Raw genomic sequence first — 24,680 nt, forward strand, 5'->3', positions numbered from 1 at the left:
CTGCTGCACCACACCTGAATAGAATAATTAGGTCGTTAGCAAGGCTGGGAGAACTTATCTACACAAGGAGGAGGTCATTAAGCCATTTCATTCCAGCGTTTTGTACCTGTGCCACATCTAAAAACTGCAGGTCTGCGGCCCTCGAGGACCGGAGTTTGACACCCCTGCTATAGACCTATCAGTCTCCTTAATGTTGAATACAAAATTGTTGCTAAGGTGTTGGCGCGGAGACTAGAAAAAATTCTTCCAAAGATAATAAACCCCGACCAGACAGGTTTTGTGAAATCTAGATATGGAACAGACGATGTGCGTCGTGCTCTAAACGTCATTCATTATCTTAATCAACATAAAGACCCTGCTTTGCTTATCTCTTTTGATGCAGAACAGGCCTTTGATCAGGTAGAATGGCCCTTTTTATTCCTAGTTTTACAGAAATTTGGCATGGGCCCTAATTTTATTAACATGATTAAAGCCTTCTATTCCAGTCCAGTAGCCATGGTAAATACTAATGGTTTGCTGTCAGACGGCTTTTCTGTTCAGAGGGGTTGTAGACAGGGGTGCCCCTTGTCTCCTTTGTTGTTTACGTTGTTCATTGAACCTTTAGCTGTGGCTATTAGATCTAACCCAGACATATCTGGAATTAGGATAGGTGAAGATCACCAGGTGATCTCTCTTTTTGTGGATGATGTCCTTTTATACCTGAAAAACCCAAATAAATCGGTCCCGGCTGTATTTAGTTCCATAGATAAATTTGGTGCTCTTTCGGGTTATAAAATTAATTTAGGCAAGTCTGTCGCTTTTCCTTTCAATATCCCCCAAGATATGGTGCTACAACCTATTTTTCATACATCTAAAAATAGTTTCAAGTACTTGGGCATCTTTATTACCCCTGATCTGAAAGACTTATTCTCATCAAACTACTCCCCCCTAGTTCAGAACATTAAGAATGATATGTCGAATTGGTCTACGTTAGTAGAGACACCTGCTTATGGCGGGGCCTTGAATCTTTTTCATGCTGTCCTAGAAGGTTAAGTTCTCTCCCATTTATCAATAACTTAGATCAATTGGATTCATTGAAGGAAAACATGGTAGTTTATAGTACTTTGTTAGCTTGGCAAGACATAAGGAAATACTTGAATATTCCCTCTTTTATCTCAATTAGATGACTTTAAACCCAGACCTACCAACTTCTATTAGAAGTATTGGCCTATTGAACTGGTCTTGTTCTGGTCTGCCTGCCAACTGTGACTATAAATATGTGGATGATTGTGAACGGCGTTTATGTGGCTAAATTTTCCCGTACTTTGCTGCAGCTGCTTCTATTGCCAACCACTGATGACGTATCTGTCTGTCTGTCTGTCTGTCTGTCAGTGTGTGATTGATTGAGGGAGGGAGGGAGGGAGGGATGGAGGGAGGCAGGTAGCGAGCGCAGTGCAGCACACAGACCTCCTGCCTTTTGCTATTCTTCAGTGATGCAGTCCAGGAACCATTCTCACCACTCTAACAATGGCAAGCTCGTTAACACACACCCACACACCCCTATACTCCAAAGGGTCATACAAACACAGGTAAGTATTTCTGCAACCAGGTTAGTCAACTTATAGTTTTCTCTTTTATAGAATTTTTGTACTATTGGCTTTTAATTGAAAGTAAGCTAACAAGAAGAGAGAAAGGGGCAAAGGCATGAAACAAACAGACCGAGGACATTCGTCGAAGTCGGGACGGATGTGACAATGTCTGTAGCCACTGAACAAAGAGCACCACCCTACCCACTGCGCCGCATGATGCCCCATGTCTGCCTACTTTGATACAGGATGCAGTCTTGACTTAAAGAAGTCGATTGTGCAAGTAGGACTCCATTTTGAGATGTTGATTCTGTAGAGCAGAACTGCTTTGACACATAAAGTCAACCAGATTCTCTATGTTGTATGCCTTAAATGCCAAAAAATAGAAAATTTGAGAAAAAAAGAGAAAGGTAACAGTTGCCTTAACTAAGACACATACAAAAGACAGTTTATTCATGATTTCCAGGATGGTAATGAGAAACATCAATTAGAGCTCCTGGGATTTAAGTCAGTCAGTCTTCAGTGTTTTCACAGTATGTTGGCCTCACGTGAGCCAGGCTGCAGTATCTGTAGAGTAACAATGACTTTAACGGCTTTTCTGAACCAGGGGTAGAACAGGGCGTAGATCACAGGGTTCAGACAAGAGTTGGAATAAAAGAGGAAAAACAAAACCGATGAATATGAGGTACTGGTTAGATTAACATCAAGTAAAGAGTAACAGTAATATGGACAGTAACACATTAGATATACAACAACTAGAACCCCCAGAGTCCTGGCTGCTTTTAACTCTGATTTCTTTGTTCCTGATGTCACTGAATGAAACGTGACGACTGTAATGTGAGAGCGCATGGCACGAGCCTGAGACACAGCCACCACAAATACTCTCAAATACAGAACTATGATGGTCGTTACTGGAAGTATGAAATTAAAAATGAGGTCAAATGTTCCTAGAATGTAGTTTATGATAAATTTACATTCTCCAATGCAGGATTTACTCCTGCCAGACTGAACCATCACATCATTTGAATAGAAAAAGGTGCAGGAAGAAGCACAGAACCAACACAGACAAACACAATATTTGACTCTCGTCAACGAGATTTTCCTGGAGTAATCCAGAGGGTAGCATATAGCAATATAGCGGTCAACTGATATCAAAACAATGTTCCAAATTGAAGCACTGATGAGGTTACACATCAAAAACCAAAACAAAGCACACATGGCATCTCCAAGAAACCAGCAGAATGTAAATCTGTAGATTTCAAAAGGCATCAGCAGGAGACCAACAAAAAAGTCTGAAACACCCAGAGAGACGAGGAGGATGTTTGTAGGAGTGTGGAGCTGCCTGGAAGGAGACAAAATCACAATTATGCATCAAATATCGAAAAAATATCTACATTTTAATTCCTTTTCCTTTTAGCTATACATTTCCAAATGCTAAGGTGGAAGTTTAGTGTAGGTTGAGCTGAGAAGCTGCTATTTGCCTGAAGTGTGAGACTGAGATGATGATGAGGAGGTTGAGCACTACAGTGATCAGTGAGATGAAGAGCAGCACAGAGTTCAGGAGAACGGCTTCAGACCAGTGAAATGTGGGCTTCCTGCAGGAGCTGTTGAGGAGATGTGGGAAACAGAGATCAGTTCTGTCTTGGATCTCCATCCTCAGACGGCTGCAGCTCTCTGATCTGATCCTGTCCTGTAACACATGTTTTCCTGCCTTAATTCCTCTGTTGCTTTATCTCTCTGGGGAATTTCTGCTTCCTCTTCCCCACATAATTACATGCATTTCTCTTCTTTATTAGGTCATAATTTACATCTTTAATTCATGCTATAAGCTAAAAACGTCCTAAGGGTTCTGAAAGATTAGGTGAAATTGTCCTTTAGCCTTTTCCCGAATCTGCAATCAGAAGTCAAACACAGCAGGAGTTTCTTAACCAGATGGAGGGAAATTAGAAAGTTTCAAATGTATTTTTATTGATTATTAACAATATGTTGATAAATATCATACAAAGCCATTCATAGCAATACAATTATAAAAGGTTTAAGCCAAAAATGATCCCTGAACAGCAGACATTCCCTCACGAAACTAAACTGAAGTGAAATAAATAACATTTGCACAAAGTATAATAAAGACAACACAAATAAAAAAAATGCCATTTGAGATAACCCAGACAGTAAAATAAACAGAAACAACCAATCAGAGCCAGGAGGAGGGCCTTAGTGCTGTCAACCACAATATCATGTGGTGCTGCTCACACTCCCTTCTTGCTCCCTGCAGCTAGCTGAGCCTGTTGCTAAAGCTAGCAATTAGCTTTGTTATATAATAATTATAAGTCCAGTTCTGGGGCGACTCCATGACGACGGAGGAGGGGTTCGGCTCTCACAGTTCAAAACTTCAGCTGTAGTACGGAAAATTGATTTCCAGGAATTAGTCAGAGAAAGGAAGGACCAAAACATGTGGATGAAGGCAGCAGGTGCTCTCCCACACCTGACCCACGTTGGGTCCACATTTGTGTAAACACACGGCAGGTTAACTTTAGAGAATAAACGAAAGAATTAATGAACCCAGAGATTTTAAGAATTATTTATTTATCATAATAAGGAGGAGCTGGAAAAGATAGTTACTAAGGGAGCAGCAGCAATGATATAGTAAATATTAAAATATTTACATTTTAATATTTTAAAGAAAAATGTTTCAGATTTAACTTTCATTATTTAAATTGTTAGACTGTGTCTTTGTTGCTGGTGAAGAGCAGAGCGACTTCAAATGTTCACACAGATTCCACATTTAATAACACTTTATTTTTACAATACAATTAGTTCAACAAATTAACACGTGGAACAGAGACTGCAACCATAAATATTTCTGACAGTTTTGCATGAGACATGTTAAACTCAAACAGTTTATCCACATTAATAGTTTAATGTACAAACAAGCTGTTTTAAAACTGGAAGGACAGTGAGCCCTGAGGATCAAAACAGCAAACTCCGGTCCGCCTAGAACCCAGTTTGAATAGAAGAAACTCTGGCGTATGTAAACGTCAAACGGACCAGAAACCGCTCCAAAGGCAGGAAGCTGACTGTAGTGCAGGGCATTCTGGGTACATACAACCAAAACAAACATGAGAGTCTAATGCTAGCAGGAGAAATGGCTCATGGTCTTTTACCAAAGAAAGAAGAGAAATCCTACAACCACAAAAATCTGACACCACTTCATTTTTGTTTACATTTTGTGAAGAAGGAAGTTACGCTCGGAGTCTTCTGAGGTTTTCACCTGGTTTCCTTCAATAGTTATTGGAGCAGAAACGCCCACAGGCAAGAGGGGAGGAAAAGGTTTTTCTATTGTTTGACACAGCAGCTGAAAATGACAAAAATGTTGCAATTTTGGTCCCCCAATAGAACCAAGACTAGCAGACATTCAGTTGTGAAAGTCAGCAGTCGTCTCATTATGTTTACAGATCATCTACAGCAGCTTGGCCTCATGTGAGCCAGGCTGCAGAATCTGTAGAGTAACAATGATTTTAACAGCTTTTCTGAACCAGGGGTAGAACAGGGAGTAGATCACAGGATTTAAACAGGAGTTGGAGTAAAAGACAAAGCACAAAATCGATACATATGAGGTACTGGTTAGATTAACATCAACTATAGAGTAACAGTAATATGGACAGTAACACATTAGATATACAACAACTAGAACCCCCAGAGTCCTGGCTGCTTTTAACTCTGATCTCTTTGTTCCTGATGTCGCTGAATGAAACGAGGCGACTGTAATGTGAGAGCGCATGGCACGAGCCTGAGACACAGCCACCACAAATACTCTCAAATACAGAACTATGATGGTTGTTACTGGAAATATGAAATTAAAAGTTAGATCGTTTATTCCTGCAGCATAGCTTAAATAATGTATACATTCTCCAATGCAGGTATTTCTCCTGCCAGGCTGAATCAGCTCATCCTTTGCATAGAAAAAGCTGCAGGAAGAAGCACAGAACCAACACAGACAAACACAATATTTGACTCTCGTCAACGAGATTCTGGTGGGGTAATGCAGAGGGTAACAAATGGCTACATAGCGGTCGACTGATATCAGGACAATGTTCCAGATCGAAGCACAGATGATGGTAAAAATAAAAAATAAAAAAAGAACACACATGGCATCTCCAAGAATCCAGCAGAATGTAAATCTAAATATTTCAAAAGGCATCAGCAGGAGACCAACAAAAAAGTCTGAAACACCCAGAGAGAGGAGGAGGATGTTTGTAGGAGTGTGGAGCTGCCTGGAAGGAGACAAAATCACAATTGAACATCAATTATCATATAAATATGGCCTAGCATTCTTAAAACTTAATCTGTAGGTTGAGCTGAGAAGCTGCTGTTTGCCTGAAGTGTGAGACTGAGATGATGATGAGGAGGTTGAGCACTACAGTGATCAGTGAGATGAAGAGCAGCACAGAGTTCAGGAGAACGGCTTCAGACCAGTGAAGTGTGGGCTTCCTGCAGGAGCTGTTGAGGAGATGTGGGAAACAGAGATCAGTTCTGTCTTGGATCTCCATCCTCAGACGGCTGCAGCTCTCTGATCTGATCCTGTCCTGTAACACATGTTTTCCTGTCCTCCCTCCTCTGTTGCTTTATCTCTCTGGGGAATTTCTGCTTCTTCTGCCTTTTCTCTAATGCTTTAATTTTAAGTCTCATTGAAGCCATGTTCTTTTTCTTGTGCGCATAAGTTAACAATATGGCAAAGCGCTAAGAAAAAACTATCTAGTGTATATAAAATAATCCTGTGAAACATAATTGAATATTGAAACAAATTAGATATTTTAACCATTTTATTGCTTTTCTCCTCCTAAATAAAGCTCTCAGAAGATCCTGTGGTTGTCAGTGTAGGTCAGTGAGTTAGCAGGGCATGTTTTTATAGGCCCTTTGTTTACCATGAGCAGTCTGCTGTATCTTTCATTTCCGCATCTAGTTGTCAGTATTGGTCCACTGATAAACTTCTTCATTTTTAGTTTCCCATTTGTGCTCAAAAGACGAGTAAAGTCATTTTTCTGAATTTAAGATTTTTGCTTGGCCGGATCAATTAGCTCCAACATTTTCAATTAGAGTTTCAACATTAGACTGATCAGTAGTTAGAGAATATTTTCTCTCTTACATCAGACACTGTGTCATTGGGGCAGCAGAATACTGGTCTTCTGCTATCATTGCATCACATTACTAGATAGATAGATAGATAGATAGATAGATAGATAGATAGATAGATAGATAGATAGATAGATAGATAGATAGATAGATAGATAGATAGATAGATAGATAGATAGATAGATAGATAGATAGATAGATAGATAGATAGATAGATAGATAGATGAAAATCACTTTAAATCAATCAGGTAATTTAAATCTAGGACAGTGGCATCTCCCATAGAACAACTTAAAATAAGTAATAAAAAAGTAGATTCTTCTGACTGAGCCGCTTCATCCTGACTCCGCTCTGTAGCATTTTTTTTTTTCTTCTAAAGCCTTCGGTGCAGGTGTGTTTTTTTCGAGAGAAGAACATAGTTATTAGTAGTTGTTGTCGCTCTTTTTTCTTCTGGGCAAAAAGATTCTTATAAACCGACATGCCACCATCGATTATGTTAAATATGACAAGCTGTTTTACGTACGTGTACATATTAAACCGCAACGTTGTTGACACACAGGTAGAGAAGAAGCGGAGAGACTGTTTAGCCAATCAGAATGCAGAACACCATGCATGATGCAAATCCGCGAAGCAGCGAAACCATGAAAGGTGAACCACGATATAACGAGGGTTCACTGTACTCCGATATTGTTTTGTTACTCATTCTGCTGCAAGTTGCCTCAATTTTGACGCGCAAGACATAACCGGTAAAATCCGGTTTAGGATTTTCATAATGATCCGGAAGTAGTTCATTATTTCTTGCGCGGCCTGGTACCAATTGGTCCGCGGACCGGTACCGGTGGTTGGGGACCAATGGTCTAGATTACCTCCATGTTGCTGTGCTTCATCGACTGTTGCAGAAACTGTTTGAGATGGTAACCCGGAGTGTGATTCTGTGTTTTCAAAAGCTTCATCCAACACAAATGAGGCAACGGGTGAGTTTTGTGGAGATATACAGTTATTTAAACCATGAAGTGCATCATTAATTTGTCTGAAATAGTCTGAGACTTCAGCTGGGTTTAAAACAGGTGATCTAGCAGGGCTAAGAGCAGGGCTCTGTGAAAGGCTATTTTCCTCAGTATCCAATGCTAATGCAAGTGTTTGTAGAACCTGAATGGTGTTAGCAATTTGTTGAGAATAATCTGACTGAGATAATTCAACTCTAGCTTCTTGGTCTTCTATTCTTTACTGAGTTATAAGAGACAAATCATACACAAATCATTTCTCAATCACCTTTACATCAGAGGAAACATTATGCAGCACTGTTTTGCTGGCTTGTAGCAGGATTTTAACTTTTTCTTGGTAGCGATTCAAAGCTCGTCCTTGTCTGCAAGCAGGACGTCTCTCCAGAAGCGGAAAAGATTCTGTAATAAATAAATAATCGGGAATAAACTTCTAACAGTTATGAGATGTGATTTGACTAGATAAATTCAAATAATATACCTGTAATCAGTCCTTCGAGTAAAACAACTCTGGCTTGCAGATTGTCTGCTGCAAGTCTCCTCCGTATTTCTTTGGTGCTGGAAGCTGTGAAATATAATTAACATGATTAATCATAACTGATTACAATCGGTAAGGTAAGGCTGCTTTAATTCTAAACAATGTTTTACTGAAAAGCATTTGAAAACATATTTCGAGTTATACTATGGTGTGGAGAGATCACGCACCCACACACACACACACCTATATGGGTTTTGGTGAATTAGAGGGATACTTTTTTTTTGCATCATTAGACAGACACCGTTTTCCAAAATGTCCTGCTAAATCACATGTACCCAAAATGTCCTGCTAAATCACATGTACCTAAAATATCCTTCTAAATCACATATACCAACACACACACATCCACACACACACACGCAGCCTTGTTTGCAAACACTACTGGGGAATCAGGACAAGACTATGCTTTTTGGGAACCACCCTTTCTGAAAGTAGTACTACTCTGCAAAAAAAGCATGTAGCATGCTAGAGGGGCAGTGAACAAACATTGCCCTTTAAATTTACAATAAGACAAACTGAACTGAATAAGACAACTTTACAAGAACGTGGCTCTCGGGGACTTGTCAGTTTTTTTGTTTTTTTTTAGTAGTATGGGGGGAAATAAATACACACTAATAGTGCATGTGTAATAAAAAGGAATTATTTATCCAAAACAAATAATAAAACTCACCTAGGTGGAGAGAATCAGTAGCCCTCTCAGGTAGCAGTTCCGGTTCTGGTCCTGGTACCTGTTCTGTGTCTGGCCTTGGTTCTGCTTTTGGGGTAATGTTGTAAACCTGGTTCGAGTCAACAGCCTGTCCTGAAGGGAAGTCAAGGACCATATCATCCTCAGAGTCGGATGAAATGATGATTACAGCGTCCTCATTATGGGTTAAGCCTGTAAAATAAAAAAATACATAAATACGTTAATTTAAAAAAAAAGCAACAAAAAGAAATTCCTGATTGGTTCAGATAGGCTACTATTTTAAAAAAAACTTACTCTGTACTCCTGTCTGTACGGAACCGGACCCGGATGGTGTCGGAGCTGCATTCACCGACTGTGATGATGATCTGATGGCTTCAGGGTCTTTTTTTTTATTCAGAGACAAACGGTTCTCTCTGCGATTCTCCTGGATATCTGTAAAAACTTAGAGTAAAGGTTTATTTTCTCACTTTTACAACTGGTTACAGAGGTACTAAAAATAACAAAATTACCGTTTGTATTGTCTAATCCTGTATGGTTCTGGTGTGTCTCCTGATTATTGGCAAGATCTGTAAGTAAATAATATTTTTAATTATTTTACAACTCTGACTACGAAGACAAAAGGTATGGTGAAAACAAACTTACCGCTTATAAATTCCGATTCTAAGACAATGTCTGAATCTTCTGAGATTGAATCTAAAGGAAACATCATTATTAAGCTTGATGCTTAATAATATCATATATTAATATATTAACAAATATATTAATAGAGAATTTTCTTTACTTGCAGTCAAAAAGCGTGGATAGAACCTGGGAACTTATAGTTGCAGAAAACTATCCTGGATAGTGTAATTTATTTCAAAATAAATTACACTATCACTGTTACTGAAATATTCTAAATGTATGTGTTTTGTCGTGGTTGTAAAACAGGTCTGCACCAGTTACCACAGTTAATCCTTTTATTTAAATCTAAAACTCCTCTGTGAGGAAAAGGCCAAGACTGTTCAACCTGTACAGCCATTATTGTGCCACGAAACACAAACAGAACACATTGACATCAACATTTAAAACAGGGGAGTGAGTTCAGATGTTATGCCCCCCACATTATGCAGGGGGGCATAATGTGACCAGAAATTGAAATCAATTAGTCACGGGTCATTAATTACTCATCAATCAATATCAGATTACATTTTGACAGAAGGGTGCTTATTAGGTCTCTCTAACATGGCTGATATGACAGCGTTGAGTTCTCATCACATTACTAGATAGATAGATAGATAGATAGATAGATAGATAGATAGATAGATAGATAGATAGATAGATAGATAGATAGATAGATAGATAGATAGATAGATAGATAGATAGATAGATAGATAGATAGATAGATAGATAGATAGATAGATAGATAGATAGATAGATGAGAATCACTTTAAATCAATCAGTAAATTTAAGTCTAGGACAGTGGCATCTCCCATAGAACAACTTAAAATAAGTAATAAAAAAGTAGATTCAGGTGATATTCTGAACCAAGAGTAAAACACTGCATAATTCATGTTGCATTGTGTGAAATGTAAAAAAATAAAATCCAATATTTGACAATTGATAGGAAGGCTCTTATCCTTCCTATTTCCCTCAATCCCTGTAATTATGTTAAAACTTTTATCTGTGTGTTAGACTGGTAGCAGCTGTTAAAATCTTGTTCAGCTTTATTTAAGTTAAACATTAGAATTGAAAGAAACCAGCAGGGCAAGAAACATTGTACTTGGAATATATTATATTGTGGTTTTATTTTCTTAATTATGTCTAACATGAAAAAATACGTCAAATCCAGATCATAAAAGGGCCATTTGTGGAAAACATACTAATGAAACTACCTATTCAACATTAAAATATTATAGCTTGACTACTTCCTAAAATTAAACATTTAAAAAAATTTTCACACTAACGCAATTTGGCACTGTGCAAATAAAAACTGATTTGACTTGACTGATAAAATCATTTTTAGACACATAACTGTTATCCTATAGTTTGAGTGATGTGGCCCTTTAAAGTGTCGATGGTCACAGAAATAGATATGGATGATCAGATGTGGCCTAAAGTGAGACTTCACATGTTTAAATGGTTTATGTTACAGATACAACATAGCAAATCCAAGGTTAATGTGTTAACCCTTTCATGCATGTATTTGTGTCATGATTTTTTTCAATTTTTTTATTTTCTTAAGGTATAAAAAAGGTAGGAAACAAATTTTGTAAAAAAATATATATATTTTATTCAATTGTATATTTGTGGATAATATATTAATTGTAATTTTCTCCAACTCCAAAGTTGTTATTACAAAAATACGTGTGTAGTATTGTTCTTCAGGGGTTATTTGATGTCACAATTTTTTTTTTAATTTACAAAAAAAATAATTTGTTATCTGTTGTTTGTCAGTCTTCAGTGTATTCACAGTATGTTGGCCTCATGTGAGCCAGGCTGCAGAATCTGTAGAGTAACAATGACTTTAACAGCTTTTCTGAACCAGGGGTAGAACAGGGCGTAGATCACAGGGTTCAGACAAGAGTTAACATAGCAGAGGAAAACCAAAGAAAATGCATAAGGGGTATTAGTTAAACTAATCCCAACTAAAGAGTAGCAGTAATATGGACAGTAACACATTAGATATACAACAACTAGAACCCCCAGAGTCCTGGCTGCTTTTAACTCTGATCTCTTTGTTCCTGATGTCGCTGAATGAAACGAGGCGACTGTAATGTGAGAGCGCATGGCACGAGCCTGAGACACAGCCACCACAAATACTCTCAAATACAGAACTATGATGGTTGTTACTGGAAGTATGAAATTAAAAATGAGGTCAAATGTTCCTAGAATGTAGCTTATGGTAAATTTACATTCTCCAATGCAGGATTTACTACTGCCAGGCTGAATCAGCTCATCCTTTGCATAGAAAAGGCTGCAGGAAGAAGCACAGAACCAACACAGACAAACACAATATTTGACTCTGGTCAACAAGATTCTGGTGGGGTAATGCAGAGGGTAACAAATGGCTACGTTGCGGTCGACTGATATCAGGACAATGTTCCAGATTGAAGCATAACTGATGGTACCAATCAAAAACCAAAACAAAACACACATGTTGTCTCCAAGAAACCAGCAGAATGTAAATCTGTAGATTTCAAAAGGCATCAGCAGGAGACCAACAAAAAAGTCTGAAATACCCAGAGAGAGGAGGAGGATGTTTGTAGGAGTGTGGAGCTGCCTGGAAGGAGACAAAATCACAATTGAATGTCAATTATCATATAAATATGTCCTAGCATTCTTAAAACTTAATCTGTAGGTTGAGCTGAGAAGCTGCTGTTTGCCTGAAGTGTGAGACTGAGATGATGATGAGGAGGTTGAGCACTACAGTGATCAGTGAGATGAAGAGCAGCACAGAGTTCAGGAGAACGGCTTCAGACCAGTGAAGTGTGGGCTTCCTGCAGGAGCTGTTGAGGAGATGTGGGAAACAGAGATCAGTTCTGTCTTGGATCTCCATCCTCAGACGGCTGCAGCTCTCTGATCTGATCCTGTCCTGTAACACATGTTTTCCTGTCCTCCCTCCTCTGTTGCTTTATCTCTCTGGGGAATTTCTGCTTCTTCAGCCTTTTCTCTAATGCTTTAATTTTAAGTCTCATTGAAGCCATGTTCTTTTTCTTGTGCGCATAAGTTAACAATATGGCAAAGCGCTAAGAAAAAACTATCTAGTTTATATAAAATAATCCTGTGAACATAATTGAATATCGAAACAAATTAAATATTTTAACCATTTTATTGCGTTTCTCCTCCTAAATAAAGCTCTCAGAAGATCCTGTGGTTGTCAGTGAAGGACAGTGAGTTAGCAGGGCATGTTTTTATAGGCCCTTTGTTTACCATGAGCAGTCTGCTGTATCTTTCATTTCCACATCAAGTTGTCAGTATTGGTCCACTGATAAACTTCTTCATTTTTAGTTTCCCATTTGTGCTCAAAAGACGAGTAAAGTCATTTTGCTGAATTTCTGATTTTTGCTTGGCCGGATCAATTAGCTCCAACGTTTTCAATTAGAGTTTCAACATTAGGCTGATCAGTAGTTAGAGAATATTTTCTGTCTTACATCAGACACTGTGTCATTGGGGCAGCAGAATACTGGTCTTCTGCTATCATTGCATTAGAAAATCATCTTAAACAGTGGGAAAAGTCCTGAGGTTTCAAAACCTGTAGAAATGTTTCACCTGCCAGCGATAAACCACAACTCTGAGAAACATGGTTGATATGACAGCGCTGAGTTCTCATCAGATTACTAGATAGATAGATAGATAGATAGATAGATAGATAGATAGATAGATAGATAGATAGATAGATAGATAGATAGATAGATAGATAGATAGATAGATAGATAGATAGATAGATAGATAGATAGATAGATAGATAGATAGATAGATAGATAGATAGATAGATAGATAGATAGATGAAATCACTTTAAATCAATCAGGTAATTTAAGTCTAGGACAGTGGCATCTCCCATTGAACAACTTAAAATAAGTTATAAAAAAGTAGATTCAGGTGATATTCTGAACCAAGAGTAAAACACTGCATAATTCATGTTGTATTGTGTGAAATGTAAAAAATAAAATCCAATATATGACTATTGATAGGAAGGCTCTTATCCTTCCTATTTCCCTCAATACATGTAATTATGTTAAAACTTTTTACTGTGTGTTAGACTGGAAGCAGCTGTTAAAGTCTTGTTCAGCTTTATTTAAGTTAAACATTAGCATTGAAAGAAACCAGCAGGGCAAGAAACTGGGAATACATTATTTTGTGGTTTTATTTTCTTTATTATGTCTAATATGAAAAAATACGGCAAATCAAGATCATAAAAGGGCCATTTGTGGAAAACCTAGTAATGAAACTACCTATTAAACATTAAAATATTATAGCTTGAGAACTTAATAAAATGAAATATTTAACATTTTTTCACACTGATGTAATTTGGCACTGTGGAAATAAAAATTGATTTGACTTGACTGATAAAATCATTTTTAGACACATAACTGTTATCCTATAGTTTGAGTGATGTGGCCCTTTAAAGTGTCGATGGTCACAGAAATAGATATGGATGATCAGATGTGGCCTAAAGTGAGACTTCACATGTTTAAATGGTTTATGTTACAGATACAACATAGCAAATCCAAGGTTAATGTGTTAACCCTTTCATGCATGTATTTGTGTCATGATTTTTTTCAATTTTTTTTTCTTAAGGTATAAAAAAGGTAGGAAACAAATTTTGTAAAAAAATATATATATTTTATTCAATTGTATATTTGTGGATAATATATTAATTGTAATTTTCTCCAACTCCAAAGTTGTTATTACAAAAATAAGTGTGTAGTATTGTTCTTCAGGGGTTATTTGATGTCACAATTTTTTTTTTTAATTTACAAAAAAAATAATTTGTTATCTGTTGTTTGTCAGTCTTCAGTGTATTCACAGTATGTTGGCCTCATGTGAGCCAGGCTGCAGAATCTGTAGAGTAACAATGACTTTAACAGCTTTTCTGAACCAGGGGTAGAACAGGGCGTAGATCACAGGGTTCAGACAAGAGTTAACATAGCCGAGGAAAAACAAAGAAAATGAATAAGGGGTATTAGTTAAACTAATCCCAACTAAAGAGTAACAGTAATATGGACAGTAACACATTAGATATACAACAACTAGAACCCCCAGAGTCCTGGCTGCTTTTAACTCTGATCTCTTTGTTCCTGATGTCACTGAATGAAACGAGGCGACTGTAATGTGAGAGCGCATGGCACGAGCCTGAGACACAGCCACCACAAATACTCTCAAATACAGAACTATGATGGTTGTTACTGGAAGTATGAAATTAAAAATGAGGTCAAATGTTCCTAGTATGTAACTTAAGATAAATTTACATTCTCCAATGCAGGATTTACTACTGCCAGACTGAATCAGCTCATCCTTTGCATAGAAAAAGCTGCAGGAAGAAGCACAGAACCAACACAGACAAACACAATATTTGACTCTCGTCAACGAGATTCTGGTGGGGTAATGCAGAGGGTAACAAATGGCTACGTAGCGGTCGACTGATATCAGGACAATGTTCCACATTGTAGCACAGCTGATGGTACCAATCAATAAAAACAAAAAAACACACATGGCGTCTCCAAGAAACCAGCAGAAAGTAAATCTGTAGATTTCAAAAGGCATCAGCAGGAGACCAACAAAAAAGTCTGAAACACCCAGAGAGAGGAGGAGGATGTTTGTAGGAGTGTGGAGTTGCCTGGAAGGAGACAAAATCACAATTGAACATCAATTATCATATAAATATTGCCTAGCATTCTTAAAACTTAATCTGTAGGTTGAGCTGAGAAGCTGCTGTTTGCCTGAAGTGTGAGACTGAGATGATGATGAGGAGGTTGAGCACTACAGTGATCAGTGAGATGAAGAGCAGCACAGAGTTCAGGAGAACGGCTTCAGACCAGTGAAGTGTGGGCTTCCTGCAGGAGCTGTTGAGGAGATGTGGGAAACAGAGATCAGTTCTGTCTTGGATCTCCATCCTCAGACGGCTGCAGCTCTCTGATCTGATCCTGTCCTGTAGCACATGTTTTTCTACCTTAACTCCTCTGTTGCTTTATCTCTCTGGGGAATTTCTGCTTCTTCAGCCTTTTCTCTAATGCTTTAATTTTAAGTCTCATTGAAGCCATGTTCTTTTTCTTGTGCGCATAAGTTAACAATATGGCAAAGCGCTAAGAAAAAACTATCTAGTTTATATAAAATAATCCTGTGAACATAATTGAATATCGAAACAAATTAAATATTTTAACCATTTTATTGCGTTTCTCCTCCTAAATAAAGCTCTCAGAAGATCCTGTGGTTGTCAGTGAAGGACAGTGAGTTAGCAGGGCATGTTTTTATAGGCCCTTTGTTTACCATGAGCAGTCTGCTGTATCTTTCATTTCCACATCAAGTTGTCAGTATTGGTCCACTGATAAACTTCTTCATTTTTAGTTTCCCATTTGTGCTCAAAAGACGAGTAAAGTCATTTTGCTGAATTTCTGATTTTTGCTTGGCCGGATCAATTAGCTCCAACGTTTTCAATTAGAGTTTCAACATTAGGCTGATCAGTAGTTAGAGAATATTTTCTGTCTTACATCAGACACTGTGTCATTGGGGCAGCAGAATACTGGTCTTCTGCTATCATTGCATTAGAAAATCATCTTAAACAGTGGGAAAAGTCCTGAGGTTTCAAAACCTGTAGAAATGTTTCACCTGCCAGCGATAAACCACAACTCTGAGAAACATGGTTGATATGACAGCGCTGAGTTCTCATCAGATTACTAGATAGATAGATAGATAGATAGATAGATAGATAGATAGATAGATAGATAGATAGATAGATAGATAGATAGATAGATAGATAGATAGATAGATAGATAGATAGATAGATAGATAGATAGATAGATAGATAGATAGATAGATAGATAGATAGATAGATAGATGAAAATCCCTTTAAATCAATCAGTAAATTTAAGTCTAGGACAGTGGCATCTCCCACAGAACAACTTAAAATAAGTAATAAAAAAGTACTTTCAGGTGATATTCTGAACCAAGAGTAAAACACTGCATAATTCATGTTGTATTGTGTGAAATGTAAAAAAATAAAATCCAATATTTGACAATTGATAGGAAGGCTCTTATCCTTCCTATTTCCCTCAATCCATGTAATTATGTTAAAACTTTCATCTGTGTGTTAGACTGGAAGCAGCTGTTAAAATCTTGTTCAGCTTTATTTAAGTTAAACATTAGCATTGAAAGAAACCAGCAGGGCAAGAAACTGGGAATACATTATTTTGTGGTTTTATTTTCTTTATTATGTCTAACATGAAAAAATACGGCAAATCAAGATCATAAAAGGGCCATTTGTGGAAAACCTACTAATGAAACTACCTATTAAACATTAAAATATTATAGCTTGACTACTTCCTAAAATTAAACATTTAACATTTTTTCACACTGATGTAATTTGGCACAGTGGAAATAAAAACTGATATGATTTGACTGATAAAATCATTTTTAGACACATAACTGTTATCCTATAGTTTGAGTGATGTGGCCCTTTAAAGTGTCGATGGTCACAGACATAGATATGGATGATCAGATGTGGCCTAAAGTGAGACTTCACATGTTTAAATGGTTTATGTTACAGATACAACATAGCAAATCCAAGGTTAATGTGTTAACCCTTTCATGCTTGAATATGATCCTTTGTGTCAGGATTTTTTTCAAATTTTTAAAAATGTTTTCTTAAAGCATAAAAAAGGTAGGAAACAAATTTTGTAAAAAAAAAATATATATATATTTATTCAATTGTATATTTGTGGATAATATGTTAATTGTAATTTTCTCCACATCCAAAGTTGTTATTTCAAAAATACATCAGTAGTATTGTTCTTCAGGGGTTATCTGATGTCACAATAAATGTTTTTTTTACCTGCAAGAGTCTTCTACAGTAGAAGGAGGGACCAGGTCATTCGGCATGCTTCTTTGTCTGTCGGCCATATTGGATTTTACAAAACAAAAAAATCTTGCATTTGCAGCTGATGGCCAGTAGTTAACAATGTATTTTATGATGCATCAGTGTCCACTTCAGTGGTCTGTGTGCATTTGTAACATAAAAATCCACAAGAAGCAGAAGAAAATGGCTTTTAGATAGCTGTCCACTTTAGTGACCACTGTGCATGAAAGGGCTAATGTGTGAAAGTGAAAGGAACTTTGTCCAATATTCAAAAGCGATAACGTCTAACATTTTACAGCAGAGAAAAGTATTTTATGCTCAACTAATTTTCTTTGTCCCCACCTCCCCTCAACCAGCAAACATTTAATCTATTAATTTAGAGCAAAAAAATCCAATGAATTTATGTTTTTCAGACTACTAATTCAAAGAGTCAAAATAATGGACCTATTTTGTTCATTATCAGTCTTCAGTGTTTTCACAGTATGTTGGCCTCATGTGAGCCAGGCTGCAGTATCTGTAGAGTAACAATGACTTTAACAGCTTTTCTGAACCAGGGGTAGAACAGGGCGTAGATCACAGGGTTCAGACAAGAGTTAACATAGCCAAGGAAAAACAAAGAAAATGAATAAGGGGTATTAGATAAAGTAATCCCAACTAAAGAGTAGCAGTAATATGGACAGTAACACATTAGATATACAACAACTAGAACCCCCAGAGTCCTGGCTGCTTTTAACTCTGATCTCTTTGTTCCTGATGTCGCTGAATGAAATGAGGCGACTGTAATGTGAGAGCGCATGGCACGAGCCTGAGACACAGCCACCACAAATACTCTTAAATACAGAACTATGATGGTGGTTACTGGAAGTATGAAATTAAGAATGAGGTCAAATGTTCCTAGAATGTAGCTTATGATAAATTTACATTCTCCAATGCAGGTATTTCTCCTGGCAGGCTGAATCAGCTCATCCTTTGCATACAAAAAGCTACAGGAAGAAGCACAGAACCAACACAGACAAACACAATATTTGACTCTGGTCAACGAGATTCTGGTGGGGTAATGCAGAGGGTAACAAATGGCTACGTAGCGGTCGACTGATATCAGGACAATGTTCCAGATCGAAACGCCAAGGATGGTATTAATAAAAAAAAACAAGAAAACACACATGGCTTCTCCAAGAAACCAGCAGAATGTAAATCTAAATATTTCTAATGGGATCAGCAGGAGACCAACAAAAAAGTCTGAAACACCCAGAGAGAGGAGGAGGATGTTTGTAGGAGTGTGGAGCTGCCTGGAAGGAGACAAAATCACAATTGAACATCAATTATCATATAAATATGGCCTAGCATTCTTAAAACGTAATCTGTAGGTTGAGCTGAGAAGCTGCTGTTTGCCTGAAGTGTGAGACTGAGATGATGATGAGGAGGTTGAGCACTACAGTGATCAGTGAGATGAAGAGCAGCACAGAGTTCAGGAGAACGGCTTCAGACCAGTGAAGTGTGGGCTTCCTGCAGGAGCTGTTGAGGAGATGTGGGAAACAGAGATCAGTTCTGTCTTGGATCTCCATCCTCAGACGGCTGCAGCTCTCTGATCTGATCCTGTCCTGTAACACATGTTTTCCTGTCCTCCCTCCTCTGTTGCTTTATCTCTCTGGGGAATTTCTGCTTCTTCTGCCTTTTCTCTAATGCTTTAATTTTAAGTCTCATTGAAGCCATGTTCTTTTTCTTGTGCGCATAAGTTAACAATATGGCAAAGCGCTAAGAAAAAACTATCTAGTTTTATAAAATAATCCTGTGAAACATAATTGAATATCGAAACAAATTAAATATTTTAACCATTGTGTTGCTTTTCTCCTCCTAAATTAAGCTCTCAGAAGATCTTGTGGTTGTCAGTGTAGGTCAGTGAGTTAGCAGGGCATGTTTTTATAGGTCCTTTGTTTACCATGAGTTGTCTGCTGTATCCTTCATTTAAACATCTAGTTGTCAGTATTGGTCCACTGATAAACTTCTTCATTTTTAGTTTCCCATTTGTGCTCAAAAGACGAGTAAAGTCATTTTTCTGAATTACTGATTTTTGCTTGGCTGGATCATTAGCTCTAACGTTTTCAATTAGAGTTTCAACATTAGGCTGATCAGTAGTTAGATAATATTTTCTCTCTTGCATCAGACACTGTGTCATTGGGGCAGCAGAATACTGGTCTTCTGCTATCATTGCATTAGAAAATCATCTTAAACAGTGGGAAAAGTCCTGAGGTTTCAAAACCTGTAGAAATGTTTCACCTGCCAGCGATAAACCACAACTCTGAGAAACATGGTTGATATGACAGCGCTGAGTTCTCATCACATTACTAGATAGATAGATAGATAGATAGATAGATAGATAGATAGATAGATAGATAGATAGATAGATAGATAGATAGATAGATAGATAGATAGATAGATAGATAGATAGATAGATAGATAGATAGATAGATAGATAGATAGATAGATAGATAGATAGATAGATAGATAGATAGATAGATAGATAGATAGATAGATAGATCGATGAAAATCACTTTAAATCAATCAGTAAATTTAAGTCTAGGACAGTGGCATCTCCCATAGAACAACTTAAAATAAGTAATAAAAAAGTAGATTCAGGTGATATTCTGAACCAGGAGTAAAACACTGCATAATTCATGTTGCATTGTGTGAAATGTAAAAAAAAAATCCAATATATGACTACTGATAGGAAGGCTCTTATCCTTCCTGTTTCCCTCAAACCATGTAATTATGTTAAAACTTTCATCTGTGTGTTAGACTGGAAGCAGCTGTTAAAGTCTTGTTCAGCTTTATTTAAGTTAAACATTAGCATTGAAAGAAACCAGCAGGGCAAGAAACTGGGAATACATTATTTTGTGGTTTTATTTTCTTTATTATGTCTAATATGAAAAAATACGGCAAATCAAGATCATAAAAGGGCCATTTGTGGAAAACCTACTAATGAAACTACCTATTAAACAATAAAATATTATAGCTTGACTACTTCCTAAAATTAAACATTTAACATTTTTTCACACTGATGTAATTTGGCACAGTGGAAATAAAAACTGATTTGACTTGACTGATAAAATCATTTTTAGACACATAACTGTTATCCTATAGTTTGAGTGATGTGGCCCTTTAAAGTGTCGATGGTCACAGAAATAGATATGGATGATCAGATGAGGCCTAAAGTGAGACTTCACATGTTTGAATGGTTTATGTTACAGATACAACATAGCAAATCCAAGGTTAACGTGTTAACCCTTTCATGCTTGAATATGATCCTTTGTGTCAGGATTTTTTTCAAATTTAAAAAAAAATTTTCTTAAGGCATAAAAAAGGTAGGAAACAAATTTTGTAGATAAATATATATATTTTATTCAATTGTATATTTGTGGATAATATATTAATTGCATTTGCAGCTGATGAAAACTATTTTTAATTTTGTGTGATCTTAAAGATGGAAAGAGTCAATTATTTTTCACCCATGGAAAAGTGTAATGTGTTTATTATGAGTAGGATTAACCAAGCTGAAGGAAAATGAAGAAAAAGGAGAAATAAATATTCATTGACACAGAACCGAATCAGCAAATATGAACTCATGAAACTATTGAAACCTTCAATAATTTTATGTTGTGTAAGATATTTAAAAAACTAATACTGAATCTGCGCTCATGAATTTCTTCATTTGGTTGTTATCTCTAAAACACGTTTACTTTTTTTTGAACATCAGACATCTCATCTCTTTCCCACAGTTTTTCACTTAGTTCCACTACTGCAGTGGATTTTATAGTCAATGTTTAAAGCCAGCACACAGTCTGAAGCGACGGAGGACATTTACGTCAATATGGAACCTGTTGGTCAAACCGCATCTAATCACACAGGTAAGAATGAACTTGCAGAAAAATTTAGCATGTATTGAATTCAATTTTGCTAAGGCTGAGGTTTTTGTGCCAGACCTCAGTGATTTTTCCAAGACAGTACCCACATTGCAATGCTTTTTGAAACTCCACACTCACCCAAACACCTGTCAGAGACCGAGCCTCAACCTCGTGGGTGCAGATCCCTGCTTGATTGTTAATCTCTGCACATGTGCGGCAAAGAGTGAAAACTAGCTTACCCCGAGCTGTCTTGTAGGGCAGAACTGGAAAAAACAGACCCCGTAGGGGATAAACGGTGGCTCTGATGAAACCAAAGTAGTTGTTGGGATCATCAAAATCTTTGTAAATGATGGTGGGGTAGCCTAGTGGATAAAAAGTAGCATTTACGTATGGGTAGAAAGATGTGAAATCCACATAAAGCACACACTCACCCGGCCCTGCTGTGTACCTCAGCTTGAGAGCACAAGTTCGACCGCCATACAGAGCGTTCCGAGGTGTGACGCCCCTGCGGTGCTGTTGTATGTGTGTGCTGTATAGTGCAGGCTGCTTTTCCATTAGGTCCTTGATTGTGGGAGGTGCCTCCCAGACCTGGATGGTATATAAGGAGCGCCGTTCCATCAATCGGTGTGTGTGGCCGGCTGACAACAGAAGCAGACGCGATCCGGACTCAGAGGCGGCGCTGACACCTTGTGTTTTTAAATAAATGCCTCGCAAGAGGTTAAAAACCGTTGGGTTTGCCGTGTCCTCCCTACTTTTGTTGCGGCCATCCGAGCCGGGCCGTAACACGAGGGGTCAAAGGTTCTGGTGCAGCAAATTTTTCCAGGAATCTGATCACCCCTGGATCAGACTTTTTCATTTCATCCCACTCATGTTCCCACACAGTCTTGACTCAAACACCATAAACGGTTTGCAGAATCTTAGATCTTTCAACCGTAGCTGCATAAATTTGTTCAAACTGTACTTTTCTCAAAGGACACGTTTCAGTGGGTTGAAAACAACGAGAACACCCGTGGTATAAACATCGTTCAAAGGAGAACGCAGTGGCTAAACCTGAAATTACTGCAAATCCATCGACAAAATAGGGTCCGATTTTGCGTTCGCCCGAGTTCAACGCGTGTTCAATCTGTATGTTCTCACTGTCCATCTTCCACTCTAGTTTCCACACTGGTTTGAATGTAGCATTGATGATCATTAAGAGTTACATCTGTACCAGGAGGTAGATTTTTTTCACGGCAGATTACACATTTCGATTCACATACGTGTAAAGTATTCTCTTTGGTCATAGGAACGTAATATAACCTTTTACACATAGAACATAATTTGATCATTTCACAATCACTGACAAGCATTTCAGCATGAGGTCTGTTGCGAGGTTCTTTGTGCCTATCGAAGCATGTAGAGTTTCGACATATTTTGTTACAGTCATCGCAGCGTACTGGATTGTACTGCAGATGTGTGCAGCTGTAGCTGCAGCAGACTCCGCAGAACCCCCGGTAGTGATGGGTGTTAGAATTATTATGACTACTGTAACAAAATTTACAAATAAATCTTGATCCGGTAAAACCTGAAAGATTCCTAATGCCATGAAAATGATTATTATGGAGGAGGAGACAGCAGGGATTTGACCGATTTTGGAAATCTGTTTCAAATTTAGACAAAGCAGTATTTTTCGAGGTTCGGTGAAACATTACAATTTTTCTTTGTAAAATGTTTTCAAACTTAACAACGTCGCTGAATGTAACCGCTGTCTGATCAGATAGACCTGCCTGATACTGCCACTTTCTTCCCTGTTCAAGAGCTTGTCTGTCTGTAAATTCAGGGTGAGCTACATGTGCCAGACTGATTCCAAAGCACAGTTGATTACCGGTATTTTGTACAATATACAGGTGACGCCTCTTCTTATTAATCAATTGACATTCCAGTGTTCTTTCAGCCTTGCATTTTGAACCTCCTGTGGGATACTTGACTATCTGAAGAATCAGCTCCATGTTACTTTCTGAAGGCAGCTCTGCATGAGATTGAACCAGCTCATCGAAAAATTCCTCAAATGCAAGCAGGATTGCACCATTATCAGTAACAGAGACAGTTATGTGATGAGAAATATTATCCCACACTAATTCTAACTGTACAACATCATTACGCACAGCTAACGATCTTGCAGCATTAGCCAGATCAATTAAAACATTCATAACTGCGGTGTAGAATTCGGCAAGATCAGGTATAGCATGGGTTAGAGGCGGGATTGATAACGATCTCCTTATTTCAATGTTATTGAAACGCTGATGTTCAATCCTCTGACTTTGGTCTAGATTACCTCCATGTTGCTGTGCTTCATCGACTATTGCAGAAACTGTTTGAGATGGTAACCCGGAGTGTGATTCTGTATTTTGAAAAGCTTCATCCAACACAAATGAGGCAGCGGGTGAGTTTTGTGGAGATATACAGTTATTTAAACCGTGAAGTGCATCATTAATTTGTCTGAAATAGTCTGAGACTTCAGCTGGGTTTAAAACAGGTGATCTAGCAGGGCTAAGAGCAGGGCTCTGTGAAAGGCTATTTTCCTCAGTATCCAATGCTAATGCAAGTGTTTGCAGAACCTGAATGGTGTTAGCAATTTGTTGAGAATAATCTGACTGAGATAATTCAACTCTAGCTTCTTGGTCTTCTATTCTTTACTGAGTTATAAGAGACAAATCATACACGAATCATTTCACAATCACCTTTACATCAGAGGAAACATTATGCAGCACTGTTTTGCTGGCTTGTAGCAGGATTTTAACTTTTTCTTGGTAGCGATTCAAAGCTCGTCCTTGTCTGCAAGCAGGACGTCTCTCCAGAAGCAGAAAAGATTCTGTAATAAATAAATAATCGGGAATAATCTTCTAACAGTTGTGAGATGTGATTTTACTAGATAAATTCAAATAATATACCTGTAATCAGTCTGTCGAGTAAAACAACTCTGGCTTGCAGATTGTCTGCTGCAAGCCTCCTCTGTATTTCTTTGGCGCTGGAAGCTGTGAAATATAATTAACATGATTAATCATAACTCTGATTACAATCAGTTAGGTAAGGCTGCTTTAATTCTAAACAATATTTTACTGAAAAGCATTTGAAAACATATTTCGAGTTATACTATGGTGTGGAGAGATCACGCACCCACACACACACACCTATATGGGTTTTGGTGAATTAGAGGGATACTTTTTTTTGCATCATTAGACAGACACAGTTTTTCAAAATGTCCTGCTAAATCACATGTACCCCAAAATGTCCTGCTAAGTCACATGTACCTAAAATGTCCTGCTAAAT

The 24,680-nt window shown here is 37.7% G+C and overlaps 5 protein-coding genes across 5 annotated transcripts; all 5 read right to left on the minus strand.

Annotated features, from left to right (window-relative positions):
* Positions 1 to 2,093: 2,093 nt before the first annotated feature.
* LOC111609381 (trace amine-associated receptor 13c-like) lies at positions 2,094 to 3,219 on the minus strand. The gene is made up of 2 exons (XM_023337566.1): positions 3,047 to 3,219; positions 2,094 to 2,907 (listed from the first exon to the last, which is right to left on the minus strand). Exons 1-2 carry the CDS (start codon positions 3,217 to 3,219, stop codon positions 2,094 to 2,096), a joined length of 987 nt encoding a protein of 328 aa, XP_023193334.1.
* Positions 3,220 to 5,022: 1,803 nt separating this feature from the next.
* On the minus strand, positions 5,023 to 6,112 carry LOC111609377 (trace amine-associated receptor 13c-like). The gene is made up of 2 exons (XM_023337541.1): positions 5,940 to 6,112; positions 5,023 to 5,836 (listed from the first exon to the last, which is right to left on the minus strand). Exons 1-2 carry the CDS (start codon positions 6,110 to 6,112, stop codon positions 5,023 to 5,025), a joined length of 987 nt encoding a protein of 328 aa, XP_023193309.1.
* A 5,250-nt stretch (positions 6,113 to 11,362) lies between these two features.
* LOC102235468 (trace amine-associated receptor 13c-like) lies at positions 11,363 to 12,452 on the minus strand. The gene is made up of 2 exons (XM_023337551.1): positions 12,280 to 12,452; positions 11,363 to 12,176 (listed from the first exon to the last, which is right to left on the minus strand). Exons 1-2 carry the CDS (start codon positions 12,450 to 12,452, stop codon positions 11,363 to 11,365), a joined length of 987 nt encoding a protein of 328 aa, XP_023193319.1.
* Positions 12,453 to 14,420: 1,968 nt separating this feature from the next.
* Positions 14,421 to 15,510, minus strand: LOC111609384 (trace amine-associated receptor 13c-like). Its single transcript, XM_023337619.1, has 2 exons — positions 15,338 to 15,510; positions 14,421 to 15,234 (listed from the first exon to the last, which is right to left on the minus strand). The coding sequence occupies exons 1-2, from the start codon at positions 15,508 to 15,510 to the stop codon at positions 14,421 to 14,423; spliced, it is 987 nt and encodes a 328-aa protein (XP_023193387.1).
* A 2,434-nt stretch (positions 15,511 to 17,944) lies between these two features.
* On the minus strand, positions 17,945 to 19,034 carry LOC102235628 (trace amine-associated receptor 13c-like). Its single transcript, XM_023337568.1, has 2 exons — positions 18,862 to 19,034; positions 17,945 to 18,758 (listed from the first exon to the last, which is right to left on the minus strand). The coding sequence occupies exons 1-2, from the start codon at positions 19,032 to 19,034 to the stop codon at positions 17,945 to 17,947; spliced, it is 987 nt and encodes a 328-aa protein (XP_023193336.1).
* Between the last annotated feature and the right edge of the window lie 5,646 nt (positions 19,035 to 24,680).

This window comes from Xiphophorus maculatus, chromosome 7 (genome assembly GCF_002775205.1).
Source record: "Xiphophorus maculatus strain JP 163 A chromosome 7, X_maculatus-5.0-male, whole genome shotgun sequence".
NCBI lineage: Eukaryota > Metazoa > Chordata > Actinopteri > Cyprinodontiformes > Poeciliidae > Xiphophorus > Xiphophorus maculatus.

What these genes read in the sequence shown, in the direction of transcription:
- LOC111609377 (XM_023337541.1), bottom strand. Translation starts at nt 6,112, where the DNA reads ATGGAGATCCAAGACAGAACTGATCTCTGTTTCCCACATCTCCTCAAC. An exon ending in ATCTCAGTCTCACACTTCAG is followed by an intron (nt 5,837 to 5,939) that starts GCAAACAGCAGC and finishes GTCTCCTTCCAG; the next exon opens with GCAGCTCCACACTCCTACAA.
- LOC111609381 (XM_023337566.1), bottom strand. Translation starts at nt 3,219, where the DNA reads ATGGAGATCCAAGACAGAACTGATCTCTGTTTCCCACATCTCCTCAAC. An exon ending in ATCTCAGTCTCACACTTCAG is followed by an intron (nt 2,908 to 3,046) that starts GCAAATAGCAGC and finishes GTCTCCTTCCAG; the next exon opens with GCAGCTCCACACTCCTACAA.
- LOC111609384 (XM_023337619.1), bottom strand. Translation starts at nt 15,510, where the DNA reads ATGGAGATCCAAGACAGAACTGATCTCTGTTTCCCACATCTCCTCAAC. An exon ending in ATCTCAGTCTCACACTTCAG is followed by an intron (nt 15,235 to 15,337) that starts GCAAACAGCAGC and finishes GTCTCCTTCCAG; the next exon opens with GCAACTCCACACTCCTACAA.
- LOC102235628 (XM_023337568.1), bottom strand. Translation starts at nt 19,034, where the DNA reads ATGGAGATCCAAGACAGAACTGATCTCTGTTTCCCACATCTCCTCAAC. An exon ending in ATCTCAGTCTCACACTTCAG is followed by an intron (nt 18,759 to 18,861) that starts GCAAACAGCAGC and finishes GTCTCCTTCCAG; the next exon opens with GCAGCTCCACACTCCTACAA.
- LOC102235468 (XM_023337551.1), bottom strand. Translation starts at nt 12,452, where the DNA reads ATGGAGATCCAAGACAGAACTGATCTCTGTTTCCCACATCTCCTCAAC. An exon ending in ATCTCAGTCTCACACTTCAG is followed by an intron (nt 12,177 to 12,279) that starts GCAAACAGCAGC and finishes GTCTCCTTCCAG; the next exon opens with GCAGCTCCACACTCCTACAA.